Below are 20,327 nucleotides of genomic sequence, written 5' to 3' on the forward strand. Positions count from 1 at the left end.
TTTTATTCATACCAGCCAATTCTAAACTATATAATACATGTAAATGTGTTTACTTTTTTTGCTAAGATAAAAAATATATAAAGTATGTAATATAAACTATATATGTATATATCCCTGTAACGACCATACTGCTCAAGACACTAAAATGTTTTCAGTACTCCAGGAGGTTCCCTTGGGCAATCCAACCCCAGAAGTAACCATTGTTGTGATGTGACTTCTGTCATCATAGTTCTTGAACTTCAGGTAAATGAAATCAAACTGCATGTTCTCCTATGAGTACATGTAATATGTGTCCTTTTGTAGCTTCTTTCACTCAATCTAAAATTCATTCATGCTTCTGTGTACATCAGTAGCTCACTGTTTTTTAAGCTGATGTGTAATGTTCTAACATAAGAATATACCACAGCTTGTTCATCTGATTGGCAGTTGGGCTATTTCCACTTTCGTCTATTATAATAAAGTTACTACGAATATTCTTGTAAATGTCTTGATAGGCATATTGTCCTCATTTTCTTTGAGTATATACTTAGTACAGGTTGTAAGGTAGATGTATATTTAGTTTTAGTAGATACAACCAAATAGTCTTCCAAATGGATGCACAAATTTACACTCCTACCCGCAAGTGTGAGAATTCAGAGACTCTGTATTGTCAGTCCTTTTAATTTTAGCTATTTTAGTGAGCTGCAATAGTGTCTAACTGTGGTTTTCATTTGCATTTCCATGATGAGTAATAATGTTGAGGATTTTTTTTTTTTCAGGTGCCTATTGGCCATTTGGATATCCTCATTTCTGAAGTACCTGTTCTTTTCTCTATCTAAAGGAATTAGATTGCCCTTAATGCCTTGAAGGAGCTCTCTGTCTATATTATATATTAGTCTTTTGTTGAAAATATTTATTGCAAAAATCTTCTGTCTATGGTTTGTTTTTTACTCTCTGAATAGTATCTTTTGATAAACAGAATTTCTTAATTTCAATGAAGTTCAGCTTATCATTTTTTTCTTTTATAGTTAGTGCTTTTTGACATCTTTGCCTACTGCAAGGTCATAAAGACTTTCTCCTATATCTTTATAAAGAAGGTTTATTGTTTTATCTTTCATATTTTGGTACATGATCCACTTTAAATTAATCCTGTGTTATGGTGTGAGGCAGAAGTCAAAGTTCTTATCTTTCTCCATAAGGATATCATCCAATTACTCTAGCACTAACTTACTGAAAAACCAAAATGTTTTTTCCTCACTGAGCTACAGGTACACCTTTGTCATAAATCAGTGGCCATATTTATGGTGGTCTACTTCTAAATTCCCTATTATGTTCCATTGCTATGTTTGAGTATCTTTGTACCAATACCATACTCATTTAATTATAGTAAATCTCAAAATCTGGTAATAAAAGCCTTCCAACTCTGTTCCTCCCCATCACCCTGCCCCCATTTGTGTGTGTGTGTGTGTGTGTGTGTGTGTGTCTATTCTAGGTCTAGTTCTATGTAGATTTTAGAATCAACTTATCAATACACAAACACATATATGCAATTACTAGGTGTTTGACTGAGATTGAATTGAATCTATAAATTGATTTGCAGAGATCTTACATCTGAACAATACTGACTCTCTCAATGTGTGAACATGATGTATATCTCCCTTTACAAGTTGGGTATCCCTTATCCAAAATGCCTGGAACCAGAAATGTTTTGGATTTCAGATTTTTTAACATCTTTGAATATTTTATTATATTTACTGGCTGTACATCCCACATCTGAAAATCCAAAATCCAAAATGCTCCAATGAGCATTTCCCTTGAGTGTCAGGGAGCACCAACCTTGGTGCTCAAAAAGTTTTGGATTTTCGAATGTTTGGGATTTCAGATTTTTGAATTTAGGATGCTCAACCTGTATTTATGTCTTCTTTCTCTTCGTGATATCTTGTAATCAGTATATAAATATTGTATATCTTCTTTTAGGTTTATTCTTAGAAATCTGATGTTTTCTTTATTTCCTTTTTTTGAGACAAGGTCTCATTCTGTTGCCCAGGCTGGTCTGGAGCTCCTGGGCTCAAGAGATCCTCCTACCTCAGCCTCCCAAGTAGCTAGGAGTACAGGTGCATACCACCAAACTTGGCTAATTTTTTTGACTTTTTTGTAGAGAGTGGATCTCATTGTGTTGCCCAGGCTGGTACTGAGCTCCTAGGCTCAAGCGATCCTCCCCTCTTAGCCTCTCAAAGTGCTGAGATCACAGGTGTGAGCCACCACACCAGATCTGATGTTTTCTTGATGCTATTGTAAACAGTGTACTTTGTATGCTATTTTCCAATTGTTTGCTGAGACTCTGTTTTCATAAGCAGCCCAAAGTATTTAGTTTAGGCCATTTTAACTGAAATACATCTATAGTGTTTTTATATTTGCTTGTGTGCCAACCATATGTTTTAAATTTATTTTATTATTAAAAATAGTTAAAAAGATCTAAGAATGTTTTATTTTCAAACTGTATAATATATCCCTATGTAAAACAATGCTTATGATTTATCCAATTACCTGCTTTTGACTGGGGCTGTTAGATCATCAGAAATTTCTCACTGTAACCAAGCCAGAGGATAAAAAATATTCTAGATTAAGGAAGTCTAACCTAAGCAGCTCAGATTACATTCAAACTATTACTTAGTAGTTCACACCCAGATACAAAATTAAATCCCATACTTAGACTTCAAATGTATCTTTATATTTTGCATAAGGAAACAAAGTGTTATAATTATCCCTATGACAAAATGATGGCTGTAAAAATATCCTGCATTGAGATGAACTGGTTAGCATTTTGGAAAAAAAGTTGAACTTCATCCCTTGAACCAAAAAATAAGTACTGAGTGTTTACTATGTTGCAGGCATAGTTTTGAACATTGAAGATACAGTAGAAAATAAGAAAGGTAACTGCTGCCTTCATAGACCTTACAGTCTAGTGTGGGGATGTCAGTGAGTAAAATGGGAGGGAGAAAAATATAGAAGGAAGAAATAGAGGTAGCACTAGATTGGGGGGGGGTGGGGAGTGCACCATTTAAAATAGAGTAGTATGAGAGGACTTACTGAGAAGTTAGTATTCATAAGACTTCAAGGAGGTGGAGCAAGCAATGAAGAATATTGGTGGGATGAAGTACTCCAACCAGAGAGGATAGAAAATGCAAAAGACCTGAGGTAGGGGCATGCTTAGTATATTCAAGGAACTACAAGGAGGCAAGTGAGGCTAGAATAGAATGTGCTAAGGAATGACTTGACACAGATAAGGTCAGAAAAGTAACAAGGTCATGTAGGACCTTCTATATCATTACAAACTCGTATTTTCCCGTGAGTTCTATGGAGAGCCACTGCAGGGATTTTGAGCCAACAAATAACAACATTTGACTTTTTATAAGGATTTCACTGTTGCTGTATGAGAACAGACTGGGGGACAATGGCAGAAGCAGAGACACCAGTTTAGAGGCTATTAAAATAATCCAGACAAAAATAATTATGGTTTGGATGGGACAGCAGTAGAAGCAATGATAAGTAGTAAAATCTGAGGTATATTTTGAAAACAGAATCAACAAGGTTAGCTAGTGGACTGAATTTTCCCTGAGAATAGGAGAAAGGTATGAAGGAAGCCCCTAAGTTTTTGGTCTGAGCTACTGGAAAGATAGCTTTATTATTTCCTGAAATGAGGAAGACTGGGAAGAATAAATTTGGAACGGTGTTAAGGAGTTTGGTTTTGGCCTTTCGTTCTAGAGTGCCCTTTAGACATCTAAGTGGAAATGTCAAGTAAGCTGTTGAATAAAGGAGTCTGGAGTTCAGGGCAAAGGTGACAGGTAATTCAACAGGAAAAGGGCAGTCTTCTCAAGATATGAAGCTGAACAACTGGATATCCGTGTAAATATGAACTTTGATCCCTACCTCACACTACAAAGAAAATTTAACTTGAAATGAATCATAGACCTAACTGTAAAGCCTAAAACTATAAAATATCCAGGAGCCATCACAGGAAAACATCTTTATATATTTGAGAATCAACTATTCAAAGATTAAGCCATAGAAAACAAAAACAAACAGTTTCGTGAGAACACTTGAAATCTAACAATAGAAATCAACATTGAAAAGACTGGCAAACTTACGGGCAATTTTTAAACGCTAAGATAAAAAGGCAAAGAGGGAAAATATTTTTAACACATGAGAGATGGAGTTAAAGAGTTTATCATACAAAGGGTTTGCACAAAATTTAAAAAACAAAATTCTAAAATGAACAAAATGTATATATAAACTTTTACTTTAAAAATACAATTACAAGGTTGGGCGTAAGGGCTCACACCTGTAATCCCAGCACTTTGGGAGGTCAAGGCAGGCGGATCACTTGAGGTCAGGAGTTTGAGACCAGCCTGGCCAACGTGTTTCTACTAAAATACAACCCTGTTTCTACTAAAAGTACAAAAATCAGCCGGGCATGGTGGTGTGCACCTGAAATCCCAACTACTCCAGAGTCTGAGGCATGAGAAGAGCTTGAACCTGGGTGGCGAAGCTTGCAGTGAGCTGAGATCATGTCACTGCACTCCAGCCTGGGTGACAGAGCGAGATTTTGTCTCAAAAAAAAAAAAAAAAAAAAAAAAAGAAAAGAAAAAAGAAAAAAAAGAAAAACAAAAACAACCATAAGATAAAACTTTACGTTACAACAGAGAAGTGGTATTTTTAAGCAAGCAAACTTGTTTTATAAACGTTAATTCATAGGTAGTATAACATGACTAGAGTATTTGCTCTGTGGCCAATCTCCCTGAGTTCAAAACCAAGCTGTGACTTCCCATAAATCCCTTACTCTGTACATTTAACTCTTAAGAGTTTCCTCATCTATCAAAGGGGAAATTCCATCTCACAGGGTTGTTGTGAGGATTAAATTAGTTATTACATGTAAGATGCTTAGTATCGTGCCTGGCTCTAGTAAACAATCAAAAAAATTGGCAGTTATTTCAGTTGTTCAATTCTAATAAAGACACAGGTGGAATTAATATTTTTATACCTTGTTCATGGCAATATATACTGGCCAAATCATTTTAGTGGGTTGTTTGGTATTTTGTGCCAGAGCCATCAAAATATTCATTCTCTTATTGACTTAGTAATTCCACTGCTAACAATCTTTAAGACCTCTGCAGAAAACCATCATTGATAATAGCTAAGTACTGTCAGCAAACTAAATATGCGACAACAGAAAAATAGGTTGTGGCATATCAGTTCATTGGTCCTTTATACAACCATTTAAATTGATGGCTTTAAAATTAGGTAGGAATAAATTTTTAGAGATCACCTGTACAGTAGAGTTGAAACATTATGAAATATTTGTATAGAAGACATGCTTATAAGGAAGAATTTCCAAAAGTTGGGAAGAGGGTGCTGATTAAGGAACATTTTTGGGGCCGGGTGTGGTGGTGCATGCCTGTAATCCCATCACTTTTGGAGGCTGAGATGGGAGGATTGCTCGAGCTTGGGTGTTCAAGACCAGCCTTGGCAACATGGTGAAACCCCATCTCTACAAAAAAATACAAAATTCAGCCATAAGTGGTGGTGCATGCCTGTAGTCCCAGCTACTAGGGAGGCTGAGGTGGGTGCACTACTTGAGCCTAGGAGGTGGAGGCTGCAGTGAGCCGTGACCACGCCACTGCACTCCAGCCTGGGCAACAGAGCAAGACCCTGTCTCAAAGAAAAAAAAAAAGGTATATTTTTGGGGTACCCCCCTGATCCATTAATTTATCTTTTTATTCTTATTGTAGCACCATGGTATTTAACAACTAAAATTTTAGTATGATTTTAAAATATCAAAAGGTAACTGATCACTAAAGGAAGTCTTTTTTCTTCAGAAGAATAGTACCTAAGTCCCTTGGCTGAAAACAGTAAAAAGGGAATCATGAAAAGTTTCAAGGGAATACGGCTGCATTGCGCTTTCCATTTCCCACTTTACCACATCTGTTCCCACTGTACCAGCACCTGGTACACAGTAAGCACTAGATAAATATTTCATGTACTTCTCTGGCAATGTGACCTGTTACATAATATTGAGATTGTAAACTTCTGCTTAAAATCCAGTTGTGAATTTGTGTATTTCAAAAGAAAACAGGCAATATTTTCTTCTCATCCTTAAGAAATCAGCTTTCAGATACCATAAATAAACCTCAACCATTCATGCACATCCCTTCTAAAGGTTTCTTTGGATATAAAACCTATAAACATTAAGACATCAGGTATACAATCAATTTAATTGTATATTTATTATAACTGAATTTCATGAAACCTAAAATGACGGCAATTATAACATCCATCCTGATATCAGAGATGTTAAAATATGAAAAACAAAAGTTGTATCTTCAAAACCATGAACTACAAAGCACTGATGTAACTCCATAAGATGCATGTTGAGAGCTTTGGGGCATGAAAATCAATGTATCTATTTATTCTTACGAAAACCATCTTTGAACTGTCCTCTGGCTTGAATGGTATAAGTATTTCTATAAATTAAAGTTGTAAAACAGTGTAATATTAAGCAGTGTGCACGCTGTGATGAGTAGGATAAAATACAAACCAGATGTTTCAGACTGACATAAAAAAGTGGCAGTATATTTTTACAGCTATGTTATTCTTATTTAAATGTAAGTTTCCAAAAAAAACTTAACTGTGTAATTATAAATTTCACTCAAAATTTAAAGAACACATCAAAATAAAACAAAAGCTTTTTCATACTCTCTTGAAATAATGCAAATGCTACTGTGAAAGGCAAAACATGACATTTTTTATGCTTTCCCTAGAAAAATACAAATTGTAATCTAAATTTGAGTTACCCTACATAGTATACGGAACTATGAAAACCCTTAAAACCTCACCTCAGAGCTATTGATGGCCAAAGCTTGAAGTAGCAGCTTAGTGGCATCAAGATGAAGGCCGTAATGAATCAAAAGGTTGGCCAAGTTGACAAGAGGAACATCTTGGTATTGAAGTGGAGCTAAATTCAAAGCCCTCTGAAGACAGGCAATAGCAAAAGTGCTATTTCCTACTGCTCTCCAGTATAGTCCAGCTTCATTGAGTATGAGCCAGACAGGAGCATTTGGCTGAAAAATCCAAAAATACTTCAGTTAGTACAAGAATGCAGTACTTGTTCTAAGTAAGATTTTTAATAAGTGTATTTTAACTTTTAATTATAATTAAGAAGCATTTAAGTTTTAGATGTGTATTTTAACTTTTAATTATAATTAAGAAGCATTTAAGTTTTAGATGTCTAAAGTAAATGACTTACCTTATTAATAGCATGAAATAAGAAAGACCCAATTTCTTCTTCTGGGATAGTAGAGTTATTAATACGGGAAAGCAAAATCTGAAACATCAAAAGGAAGAGTGACTCAATTGAAAATAACAGGGAAGACATTTGAAAAGAATTTCTATAGATGGCAGTCTTTTCTTGAGCTCCTCAGGAACAGCTAATTTGAACAAATATTTATAATCATATATATGACATAAATTCATTCACATACCAACAGGTGTTGACCTGCTCACATGTATATAATAGTTTAATTAAAAAGTTAAAAAGACATATTTACCCCCACACATTAAAGTAACCTACCATACCCCATTAAAGTCAGCCGAAGTGTTCAGAACCCAAGAAGAAATCATTCAAAAGACAACAGCATGCAATATCTGCTGTAATAAAAATCTACTGTCTTTCCTTCCTGGAAAATACCAGATCCTCAATTATTCTACTTCATGTTCCTGCAGCATTTATATAAGTGTCAACAACTCTAAGGCACAGATCATGGTCTGTTTATCTTTGTATTCCTAGCATCCAAAACAATGTCTGGCACATAATGTTTTTTGCCTAACGAAATGTCTGTTGAATGTAAGTAGTAGTAAGTGCCTATAGTTTTGAAATTAACTTAAAAAAAAAAAAAGGTGGTTGTGATGGTCTGTGATTGCAAAAAAGGTAATTTTTTTTTTCATTTTTATCTATGGAATGATATCTAATATGGTAATCTAGAGTAATAAAACACTCATAGTTATACATAATTAATAGGAATTTAGGAAAAGAGCATAACTGAACTTCTAATGTTTGCAGAGTCGTTATCAAATTAATATAAATTCCTAGGGACCTCATATAAGGTCACAGCAGGGTTGATAAGGCCAGAGAAAGAGATTCTTCAAGCTTTCAATTTATATAAACTTCTGGAGGCCTGGAGGATGCAGAGCTAACTTTTAGTGGTTGCAATGGCCTGCATTACACCGACTCCATTAGATAACAGAGAGTTCTGTGCTACTCATCTTTCAAGTGCTCTGAGTTAGAGGAATAGTGTTTAGGTGATCTATGTATAGCAGCTCCAAGGAACTCTCTGGCATTTCTTTAATAGCATGACTGACTTCGCCATCATTTCACCAGTTCTTTAACTCTATCCTTCTATTTTATATACTTAAAACTCAACAGCTACCTTCTATCAATTTTTTGTTCCATTTAAGAGGCTTCTGAAGTCACCCAGAATGGACGGCAATAAATACCAGCCTAAGTGAGCCTTACTTTTCGTGCATGGTCATCTGGCATTTTGGCTTTCAGATCCATGCGAACCTCTAATTCTTTGACTAAGTAGGACAGAGTGTGGCTTTTTCTGAAGTCAGTTATGGAACAGTCAGGGGTTTGGGCCTCTTCTTCTGTAGAATAATCATCACTGCTGAGTTCGTGGATCCTGGCACAAGAAAAAGGAACAAGATTCATATTTTCAAAGTTTGGGTGACTTCAAGATAAAGACTTAACCTTTCAAGTCCAAGGCTGGTGCTCTCAAAGAACCGCTAGATGACAATCATGCAGAATCAGGTGCTTTGCCAAATCCATCAGCACTTGCCTGAGTCCTTTGTTTTCTGGAGGCAGAAAATACGTTGGCAATTCCCCACCAACAGGGACTCTAGGGTAGCTTTCTGTACAATCTGCTCTTTTAGGCCACAGAATATGCTGTTTGTCCTGATAAACAAACAAAATTTCTCATAAATTTCTTTGGAATCAGTATTTCAATATGCTAAATAAACTTTTAAAATGATATAAATATACTACAATAATTGAACAAAACTATAATATCTTAAGATTATGGTAGACTCTATAATATTCCTGCTATTATTGCAGATTATTAATCTAAGTCAGTAATTCTACCTGCTTTACCACAGACTGGTTCAGGGTTGGGCGGGTATAAGCCAGTTGAGCCAGTGAGACACAAGAAGAGGCTTGCTTGGGGCTTTTCGGAAAGAGAAGCAAGTCTTAGGCTCTTATGTTACACATGAACAAAAAATCATGTTGTTCCAGTTGCTGCTGGCTGTCATCTTATGACCATGAAAAAAACCAAGCTTTTGGATGAAACCAATACTGTGGATGGCAGAGTGAAGAAAAAAAACAAAAAAAAAAGAAAAAGAAGAAATGGGTCACTGATGACATCACTGGACCACTGAATCAACCAGACCTGAAGTTTATCCTATTTCTGGACTTCCTGTAGTAACAGGCACATTTTCTTTGTGTTTAAGTTAATTTGAGGTGGAGCTTATGACTTGTACCTGAAAGCATACATAAGCCTATAAAACCTATTTGAACACTATTTTTCCCTGAACTAAGGTCTTTTCTTTGCCAATGCCAAAGTTTAACAATTGTTTTATGATTTGTAAAATGTTAATTTTCTCAAAATATAAATAAGATGTACCAGAGGCTTACTAAACTTAAATCTTCAAGCTATCAAACTTTGAGGGATTTATATTAAATATAATTAAATCGAAGTGGCTGTTTAATTCTGTTAAACCCTTGATTAAATTCTGAAAATTTAATGGTGAATAAAAAGCACATAGTCTCTGTCCTCATACCTTGGTATCCGCCTCAGCTAACCTACAATTCTTTCTTAGCTAGTCTAGAAAGGCACATGCACTAACTTGTTTATTGTCTGTATCATCCACCAGAATGTAGGCTCCAGAAGAGCAAGCGGGCTTATCTATTATACTGCTAGCATTAGCCTGGCACACAGGTGGGAGTTCAATAAAAGAATGCCGATTAAGCGAAGTATATAAAAACATACACTTGGGTCAAGTTTAGAAACTTGTTAAGGTTGGTAATAATACTCAGAGGATAAAGCTTTGAATTGAAATCAGGGTGTCTATCTGCTCTACTTGATTGGGAAAAACTCAAGGCAGAAATTGCATCTTACTCATTCACTACCTAGCAGAATGGCTTCCATTTAATAGAAATGTACTACACATTTGCTGAACTAATCTGAACAGTCATAGAGGCCATATTAGTCAGTGAGGTTGAGGGCCACTGCTTTAATGGATCTTGTCAGTTTGAGAAAACTGCTTCATCATCCTCTATTAACTTACCCTATATGCATCAGAGTCCCTGCCCCAAATCCAGAGAATAGAATGGGCTACGGGAGAAGACTTGACCGAATCATTGATATCACTCTGATTTGATTGAACATCAAAGTTCACAGACATCATACTGGAGGTTGATGAATCCTCACCAAACTAGAAAATGAAACAAAAAGTTCAATCAAATTGAAAGTGGAAAAGGAGTTGTGACTATAATTTAACTCACACCAAAAAAGCGAGTGAATATTCAAAATTAGTAGAAAATCAGAAAGTAGCTCAGTAATAAAGCAATTGGATCTTTTAATTTTAAGAGCTATGCCCCAACGATATTCTTTCATGGATAATACATAGTTAGCAACTTTCAATAACTTTGCCATTGGAGTATGAGAAAAACGGCATAGGTTGTTTTCCTGTCCCTTTGCTTCATTTTTATGATTTACTCTCTTTAGGTTAATAATTAGCTAATTGAGAAATCTGGTTAATTATTCCCCTTTTCTTCCTACACTAAAATGCTCACCACTCTAAAATTAGCGTGCCGTGTGTGGGTAGAGGCGAGGGAACTTAAGAAAGTATTCTTAAGGGTTCTATAACTATCACTTAAGGATTACAGACTGTTGTGCAATCAATTACAAAGAAAAGTTTTGGGGGTAAAAGGGTAACCTAGAAGATGAGAGAACACAAACATATACAGCCTTCCTTCAAAGCAAGGTGGAACAATGTTGGATATACTTACAAAGATGCTTGTGTGTTTCTGAAACCTTGCTAGATAATGAGAATGGGACTGGGGATGTGATGGGGTAGGAAAGACATAAGAAAAAGGAATGAATATGATGAATTTGTAGCTCTAGGTCTTTATGAATAGGAATGGATTCTTTCACTATATAGCAGTGATACAATTTTATGAATATAGACTATTGGAAGCTACACTCCTTCAAATGATCTGTCTTGAGACCATGAAAAAGTCCAAAAGGTACATTGGGTTTCAATCTATTTCATTTCTAAACATCCCCCTTTCTTCCCTTTAAAATGCTTGGTTTTTAAAGATAAAGAGCTATAATCCCAGAGGGTGTGAATCTGGTCTTCTTTATTTTTTCCCTTGGAAATCAAACATGAGATATTGCTGGGAGCTGGTTTACAATACTCATAGGAAGCTTTTGGTCCCTATCACTATTTCCCCTTTTAAATGGCTTCTTAATTTTTCTCTTATTTTTTCCCAATGCAGTCTGGATTTTTCCAATTAAAGAGTTCTAAGTTTTTGTGGTTTGTCCTCCTACAGATGCTCTCCTAATCTCTTAGTTATCTTAATTAGTTATTGCTGGAAATTTCTATATCTACAATTAGACATGATAAGTTTTCTCTAAGATAGAATAAATGTTTTATTTCTAATACAGGTTGAGTATCAGTTTTCTGAAATGCATGATCAGGAGCATTTCAGATTTGAGATTTTTTTGGATTTTGGAATATTTTATTACACTTACCTGTTAAGCATCCCAATCAAAAAATGTGAAATCCAAAATGCTCCAATGAACATTTCTTTTGAGCATCATGTCAGTGCTCAAAAAGTTTCAGTGTTTGAATCTTCTTTTTTTATACTCAGAATTCTGGCTGTACTTGCTGTCTGTATCACTTATTCAACATCAATTATATACTATTTGGTATCATTATATGTGTTAGTTCTTCCCAACTAGATAGATTAGGATTGTATACATGTATGTGTGTGTGTATATATATGTGTATATATAGCGACAGAAAGTGAGAGAAAGTACACACCTAGCAGTGTGCTTAATAAAGATTTTCTGTTGATAATGAGCATTTTGTTGGTGGTATTGGTTGAGGCAATATAATTGGACTGATTACTTTAGGAAACAAATAGCATGGTTGCTCTCAAATTTTAAATAGGTCTTACTCTAATAGGGAAAGTGGGGAGATAAAAGCTTTGAGTTCAATAATAATAATAGCCCAATTCTAGCTCCCATGGTAAAGGAGAAAAGAATCAAATGCATGTGCATATAAATATTTAGATGGTACTTTGAGAAATAGAAAGCATCCATGGAGTTACTGAGTACTCCCTATAAAATCTGACTTTGTAAACATAACAACATAACAGATAATCAAAATCTCTCTCTCGCTCTTTCTTTCTTTCTTTATTTTTTTGAGACACAGTCTTGCTCTGTTGCCCAGACTGGAGTGCAACGGCATGATCTGGGTTCACTACAGCTTTGACCTCCAGAGCTCAGATGAATCTCCCGCCTCAGCCTCCCGAGTAGCTGGGACTACAGGTGCATGCCACCATGCCTGGACAATTTATATATGCTTTTGTAGAGATGGAGTTTCACCATGTTACTTAGGTTGGTCTTGAACTCCTGGGCTCGTGATCCTTCTGCCTCTGTCTCCCTAAGTGCTGAGATTACAGGCGTGAGCCACTGTGCCCAGCCTCAAAATCTTAAATATCTAAATGATAATCACAAATTTTAGAGATCAAATATACAAAGAATCAAGGGGAAAAACAAAAGTTTTAAAAAATCTTTATAAAGCAAACGTTTATAAGAATTAGATTGGACCAAGAAAAAGACCTGAACATAGTCCACATTTTCAAAGATATCTCCACGATGATAGCGTACAGGCTGGTCCCACTGGCAATGTAAACTATGCTGCTGGTTGACCAGTCGGCATATCTGATGATTTCCTGGAATAAGAAAGGAAATTACACAAATGATGAGCAAGGTCAACAATGCCAATGTGATTTTCTTAGACTAAGTCATTTAGTATCAACCCTGTATCCCTCAGAGCCTAGCAGGCTACTTACATAGGATGTACTTATATAGAGAAATATTCATTAATGGTTAATCAAATTAAATCATTCTAAGAAGTCCTGGTTTTTCCTTCTATAAAAACAAAGGGACTCCACTAGATGATTACTGAGGTATCTTTCAGCAATTATGGTCTATGATTGTAAAATCTATTGATTACATCGTTTTAAGAGACTTTGGCCATCTTTCTGGAGAGAATTTGCTTTACATACTTCATAATTTTGTTTCAAATGCATATATAAGAGCTCAGGTTGCATTTCAATATACTGGGCGGTAAGTAATTCCAAAGACTGAGCATACTTTTTACACTCATAATAGCAAAGAAAACTTGTTAAGGGAATTGTAAAATAAACTATAAATGGTCACAGCTAAGTGCCAAAGGTTAAGAGGCTTTCTTGACCAACATACTTATCAAGGGAGAAGGGTATAATTAAGAGATTCTATTAATTTATTCTCTGGTATTGAGTTGTCAGATCTGCTCCCTTGTCATTAGAAACAAAACATTCTAGATATAACCAAATCATTGTTCTCATGCCAACCCAACCCTCTTCCCAGAAAAATAAAATTGGACACATACACAAATCTACATATAATTTTGAGGAGGATTTCAGAACCCCCTGAAACTAATCCATCGACCCAGGTTAAGAATTCCAGTCTAAAATTTTACTTCTAAAATACCGTTTTTAAGACAGCAAGAAAAAAAGGAGTATGGATGGGTTGTTTGTAGGGTGGGTCTGGCTTGAATTCACTTAGTGTAAGGCCTTGTTACCCACAGTGCAGAATTTTCAGACCCGCGGCAACAGGCATCACCTGGGAGCTTATTAGGAAGGCAGACTCTCAGGCCTCCATTCAGACCTACTGAATCATAATCTGCATTTCAACAAGATCTCCAGGAGACTGATATGCATATTAAAGTAGGAAAAAAAACAGATGTTGAACACACAACGCAAATAACTGTTAAGACTTCTAGGATCTACAAGACTTGTTTTTTATTTCAAAATGTAAATTTGAAAAAAGCAAGGCAGACCCAACCAGCTCCCCAGGCCTCCTGGTATACCCACAGTGATGAATCATGCTTTCAAGATGTAGGGAAGTCATAAACACAACTTCACACTGCTTTAAGGCTACAAGAAAGTTATGATAGTAAAGCATGCTAAAAGTGAATTTCCTAAGCTGTCTTCAACTACTTGGAGTCACTACTTACCTAATTGTGCCTCTTTTGCCATCTGAGTCTCATGAATGATATTTCTTAAGATTTGCTCCTCCTGAATCAGTTTGTGTTTTTCTAGGATTTCCTGCTGTCTCAGGTAGTGGTCATGCTGCTTTTGATACTCTTTTAACTCATTCAGTGTTCGCTGGAGAGATCTTAACATTTTTTAATACCAGGAAAAAGTTAGAGCTATAAAATCATAAATTTTAAACCCACTTAAACGCATAGATTTTTCTGGTTCTCAGCAACAATTACTGTGTGTTTTCCTTTTATTTAACATACAACCCTGTACCACCAGTTCAAGAATAATAGGGCAAAAAGATAAATGTGAAATTCTTCGTTTAAATACAACTTTTTTAAAAAAGAAATGGAGTCTTGCTCTGTTGTCAAGGCTGGATGGAGAGGCCTGATTGTAGCTCACTGCAGCCTTGTACTCTTGGGCTCAACTCCTGGGCTCAAGGGGTCCTCTTGCCTCAGCCTCCTGAGGAGTATCTGGGACTAAGGCACACGCCACCATGCCTGGCTAATTTAGTTTTAGAAACTGGGTCTTGCTATGTTGCCCAGGCTAGATTTGAACTCCTGGCATCAAGTGATTCCTCCCCTCCACCCTGCCTCAGTCTCCGGAATAACTGGGATTACAGGCATCAGCCATGACACCTGGCAATACAACTATCATGACATCAAATGGTATGTTGCATTTTTCAGGTGCCATAAAAAAAATACATGACAATATACAAGTTTATGTATTTAACAACTCTATTTCTCTCTACAAAATTTGCATTAGTTCCATCAACATTCAAAGTCTTTCTAGAATCCTTTCCTCCTTTTCACTTTTTCCCTAGATTCTGCTTAAAGACAAAGTTAAGAGTTAGGGGCCACAGTACTTTGCTTTCATACTCTAGCTTATTGGTTACAGGCCAGGAAAAACTACAGAAACTATGCTTCGAAAGGAATATGCTTCACCACCTGATTTCAGTAAATCAGCTGCCTGATTACATTTAATCAGAAAACCCATACTGCCTATTACACACGGTAACATATAGAGATTTTAGGAGCTATACAGATTGTGTAAAGATACAGCCAGCTCAATTATTAAGAGCATGATATTGGAAAAAGCTCAGCCAGGTATAACAGAAACCAGTTATGAATAAGCAAGCTGTCATCCTTTTTACTTCCTACCACATTATGCCTTAAAAAGATTGGAAAATAAGCAAATACAAAAGTTTAACGAGTTCTAAATCTCTGTTTAATTCTCTACTAACCAAAGTAAACTCAAATATTACAGCTAATTCTGAGATATGAAAAATTCACTTCTGAGTTAACATGAAGCTTCTTAACTAGCCCTACTGATTGAAGGAAATGTTTTTTAACTTATTATATCTCAAGGATCAAATACAATAGACTTCCATTACGGTACAACCTAACACACAATCATGATGAAAACGTGGGCCAAATAATGTCTCTCAATGCCATTTAACTACCTTAACAATAGCCCAACCCTAGGAGCCACCACCTCTCTCCAAGAGGAGAAAGATCAGCTATTGCACATGTAAGTGATTTTACTGAAACTTAGTATATTCTACGGAAATAAAAATGTAGTCAACAAAGTTAGTAAGTATCCCAGTCTCCCCACCTCAACTGACTTCATAAAAGTAATCAATGGTCAAAATTGTCAAGATTTAAGTGACAGCTTTTACTACAAATATTCTCTAGTTGCAGGAATCCATACAATTAAAGATATTCCTCTACACAACCACTGAATTATGCTAAACCACCAGGACTTACAGAAAAAGGATAGGACTTGCAGTAGTGAAGAGGTTTCTTTCTTAATTCCAATTACCAAATTAACACTGATATCCCCTACACAGATTTAACCTAAGGTTCGATAGTGCTAGTGCTTGAGTGAAATTTTTCCTCTCAATTACCTATGTTGAGCCTCCAATTTCTGCTCCAGTTTTTGCTGACATAGGACAGCATGCTTCCTCTTTATAGCTTGCTCAAACCCAGGTCTGGCCTGCAAAGCGTGGTCATAACAGAGCACTGAGTGGTTATATTCCCCAAGCATCTGAAGAGACAAAAACAAACATACGCATACACACACACACACACACGGGAAAAAAAATGTTAGCCATGGCCTGGTTGCATCTGTCCAAATCCTCTAATATTTATGAGATCACACCTACATCTTACTCTACAGTGACCATTATTTTGATCAGTGACCAGATCCCTACAATATTAAGGCATACTATAGGATGGTTTAGTTGGAAGGTATTGCTAACCTTAAAAGGTGTAACCTGTAGAAGTTTAAAATTCCAATTTAATTATTATTATTTTTTTTTGGCAAGAGACTAGAATAATTACATTACTGTGTTGAGGATTTTTCTTCCTCCTAATTTCACTTCCATTGTTCAGACCAAAAAAGGAATGGAAAAAAGTAACATTCTACTGAGGGGGGAGAAAAAAAAAAAAAGAAAGTGGCAACTAGCATGACTCATGAAACAAAGAGTAGTACTTACTGCATATATATTCCCCAAAGTATAATAGCTGGTGAAGAAGTCACTGTCATCCAGAGCTGCATGGACCACAACAGCAGCATCAGCAGAGAAGTGTGCTCTGTGTAGAACGTTTGCCAGGTTGACCAGGGCAATGTCTTTATTGTGCCTAAGGAAAGCAGCACATATTCCATGATTATGTAGAACCACTTGACAAGGAAAAATGACATTCAAAGTTACTTGTGCTTAGGAAACTAAGATATAGGTGGAGAAAATAAGATAATCATAGTGTTTCATTTTTAAATTATTGATGGTTCTTAATCTGATAGCTACAAATTTTGTCACTAAAATAAGGTATTGCAGACACTGTATGATTTTACAATTTATTTAGGGCTTATATTTGCTTTAAGAAAAGTTAAACTTAGTTTATGATAATTCCATTCAAGTATCATGTGAATCATAGGGCATCTACATATTTTTTCCTTAATGGAAATGGAAAGTATATTACACAATTGTCACTTTGAAGTTTTTGACATCTGTGATTTTTTTTTTTTTTTTTTTGTGGTGGGACTTATTTCTTTGAACAGGGATGGAGAAAAGTATATAATGCAATGTTGCTTCTTACTGCTTTCTTATGTATTGTTTCTTTAACAGTCCTGAGGAATGTGGAAAATCAGGTCCAGAAGAGGAGGAATCTTACCTGGAAGAGAAGTGAAGTGCTCGCATGGCACATTCTACTACCTGATATGGCTCATTCTTAATTCTCCAGTAAAATGAAGCCATGTTATACAGTACCCACGAGGAAGTGTTCTAGAGATTAAAAAAGTAAAATTACAAACACGACTCAAGACAGTTTAACTTAGAATACTCAAAAGGAGCACCTTTAATATTCTGGCTCTTCTGAAATTCAAGAGGAAGAAGAGCCAGACTGAATGATAAGCAATGATAAAGAACAGGACACAGTACAAAGAAACTATACCTGTCAAAAGAGCATTCTAATCATCAGCTAAGCACGTGCATTAGGGTGTGATCTTCATATAGAGACCATCCAATTCCAGCTTATTCCAAGACGGAAATAAGAAAAATCCCACCAACTGACCACAACTTGTTGAGCCCTTTTTCAGGACTTCAGAAATTAAGTCAGAAGACCTCATCTACTTAGAAATAGCTCTAACATGAAATTCCTGAAATTAACATTTTAGAATTTTTTCTATTTATGTAGTATCTGAGTGAAGGCACAAACAGGCTTACTCTAAACATAAAGACAAAAAAAAAAAAAGAGGAAAAAGGGCCAAAAACATGAACAAACAGCTAAGAAGTATGTAAAATGTGTAACTTCACAAAGAAATAGAAATTTAAAAGATACAAGTTTTCCTTTTACAAAGTGGCAAAGACTAAAAAGAAAGCCAATACTTACTGAATATTATTAACTTTAGATATTAAACTATAGAAATGCTAAGTTACTATAGCATTTCTGGGGGACAATTTGACATGTATGTAAAAAGCTTTAAAAATGTAATGTATATCACATTAACATACATATTAATGTATATTACATTTACCCTTTGACTCCCACAATTCTACTATTAAAAACGTATACTATGGGGAATAATTATGTTTTAACTATAAAGCTGTGTAAAAATCAAACTCCAAAAGAATATATTACAAACCAGTTTTGAAATTATTAATTTTACTTTCTTTTATAGATTTTCAATGAATCTTTCACAAGGACCAATTATTTTTAAACGAGTTATTTTAATGTAGTTAAAAATAGTTTAAATTTAGTTAAACGTAGTTTTTTAAGACTACAATAAGTACAATCCTGCATTATTCATCCTTACGTATTGTCTTCAAGAAAAGTATGTGATTTTTGAGTGATGCAATTACAGATTTTAACATTATGAGCAGATCAACTATGAACTTCTACTTGAAGCTGGTTAAAGCACAGTACATTCTTCACAACTGACTTGTGGCCGGGGTTTCAGTTTTCTTTTTGATGGCCTTTTGTGAAAGTTGTTTTTCAAATCAACAAATGCTTTGGTTTTGATTTTCATCTTTTATTTTCACATTATAATGTAAACTGGGACAAAAAGTTCAATTAAAAGTTCTACATGAGGCCGGGCGTGGTGGCTCACGCCTGTAATCCCAGCACTTTGGGAGGCCTAGGCGGGCGGATCACGAGGTCAGATGGAGACCATCCTGGCTAACATGGTGAAACCCCATCTCCACTAAAAATACAAAAAATTAGCCGGGCGTGGTGGCGGGCACCTGTAGTCCCCAGCTACTTGGGAGGCTGAGGCAGGAGAATAGCGTGAACTCGGGAGACGGAGCTTGCAGTGAGCTGAGATTGCGCCACTGCACTCCAGCCTGAGCAACAGAGTGAGACTCCATCTCAAAAAAAAAAAAAAAAAAAAAGTTCTACATGAACTACTGAAGAGATCATGATAAGTTAAATATCTATCATAGCATACTGGGGGTAAGATAAAAATATATATTTAAAGAAATATCTTTCTGTAGTTCTCATAAAATCTCCCCCAAATCTATAAATGTTCTAATGTTACTGTGAATTACTCCCTCCTTCCTTTGACCACTTTCTGCCATTGACTCTTAGGACACCACATTCTGCAGGATACCCTTTCTGGTCTTTTTTGCTGGCTTTCCCCTTCTGCTTGATAACTACATGTGGGAGGTGCCCAGGAGTCAGACAGGCTTCTTCTCAAACTTCAGTCTTCCCCAGATGACTTCATCCAGTTCCATCGCTTCAGATATTCATTATTTAATAATCAATCTCCATGTGCCCAACTCTAACTTTCCCTGAAATTCCAAACTCATATAGGTATTTCAAATTTAACATGGCCCAAATAGAACTCTTATTTTCTCTTCTCCCACCCCAACCCTCTCCTCCAAGTTGTTCAAGTCAAAAATTTAAGTTTTCCTTGATTCCTCTTTTGCCCTCAATCCCCACATCTAACTCATCAGCTTCTAAACTCCTGAATATCTCCTGAATAGTTCAAGTCCTCTCATTTCCACTACTAACAATTGCTAGTCCAAACCACCTTCATCTCTCTCTTGAACTACTGCAACAGCTTTCTAACAGGTCTATTTCCAGTCGTGGCCCCTTCAATAACTTCTTCATATAGTAATCAAAGTGATCTTTTCAACTATTAATTGCAATACATTGCTTCTCTGCTCCAACTTCTCAGCACACTTGGAATAAAATCCAAAATCCTTACCCCGGATTTCAGACCCTTACATAATCTGGCACTGGCCTACTTCTCTGGCTTCATTCCTTATCATCCTTCCCCTTGCTCACCAGGTTCCAGCAATACTGGCCTGAATTTGGCTGCCTGCCACCTGTTATGGACTGAAAGTCTATCTATGTCTCCTCAAAGTTCATATGTTCAAGTGTTATCAGGCCTGTGAGGAGTGGATAAAGGCTAAATGAGGTCA

General features: G+C 35.9%; 1 protein-coding gene and 1 long non-coding RNA gene across 7 annotated transcripts in view; one reads left to right on the forward strand and one right to left on the reverse strand.

The window, feature by feature from the left end:
- The window catches only part of TTC17 (tetratricopeptide repeat domain 17), a 144,109-nt gene that overhangs the window by 87,130 nt on the left and 36,652 nt on the right, over positions 1 to 20,327 (reverse strand). For all 6 annotated transcript variants that reach the window (XM_002821858.6, XM_054524474.2, XM_054524472.2 and 3 more), the window contains 10 exons: positions 17,578 to 17,687; positions 16,902 to 17,046; positions 16,311 to 16,450; positions 14,380 to 14,540; positions 12,939 to 13,051; positions 10,375 to 10,521; positions 8,871 to 8,986; positions 8,549 to 8,714; positions 7,283 to 7,360; positions 6,873 to 7,097 (listed from right to left, as the gene is read on the reverse strand). In XM_002821858.6, the coding sequence (XP_002821904.3) occupies positions 6,873 to 7,097; positions 7,283 to 7,360; positions 8,549 to 8,714; positions 8,871 to 8,986; positions 10,375 to 10,521; positions 12,939 to 13,051; positions 14,380 to 14,540; positions 16,311 to 16,450; positions 16,902 to 17,046; positions 17,578 to 17,687 (1,401 nt within the window). The remainder of the gene's footprint in view (positions 1 to 6,872; positions 7,098 to 7,282; positions 7,361 to 8,548; positions 8,715 to 8,870; positions 8,987 to 10,374; positions 10,522 to 12,938; positions 13,052 to 14,379; positions 14,541 to 16,310; positions 16,451 to 16,901; positions 17,047 to 17,577; positions 17,688 to 20,327) is intronic.
- Positions 154 to 18,455, forward strand: LOC134762149 (uncharacterized). The gene is made up of 2 exons (XR_010141850.1): positions 154 to 243; positions 17,532 to 18,455. It is a non-coding gene; the product is annotated as an uncharacterized LOC134762149 (long non-coding RNA).

The sequence above is a fragment of the Pongo abelii genome, chromosome 9 (genome assembly GCF_028885655.2).
Source record: "Pongo abelii isolate AG06213 chromosome 9, NHGRI_mPonAbe1-v2.0_pri, whole genome shotgun sequence".
Lineage (NCBI taxonomy): Eukaryota > Metazoa > Chordata > Mammalia > Primates > Hominidae > Pongo > Pongo abelii.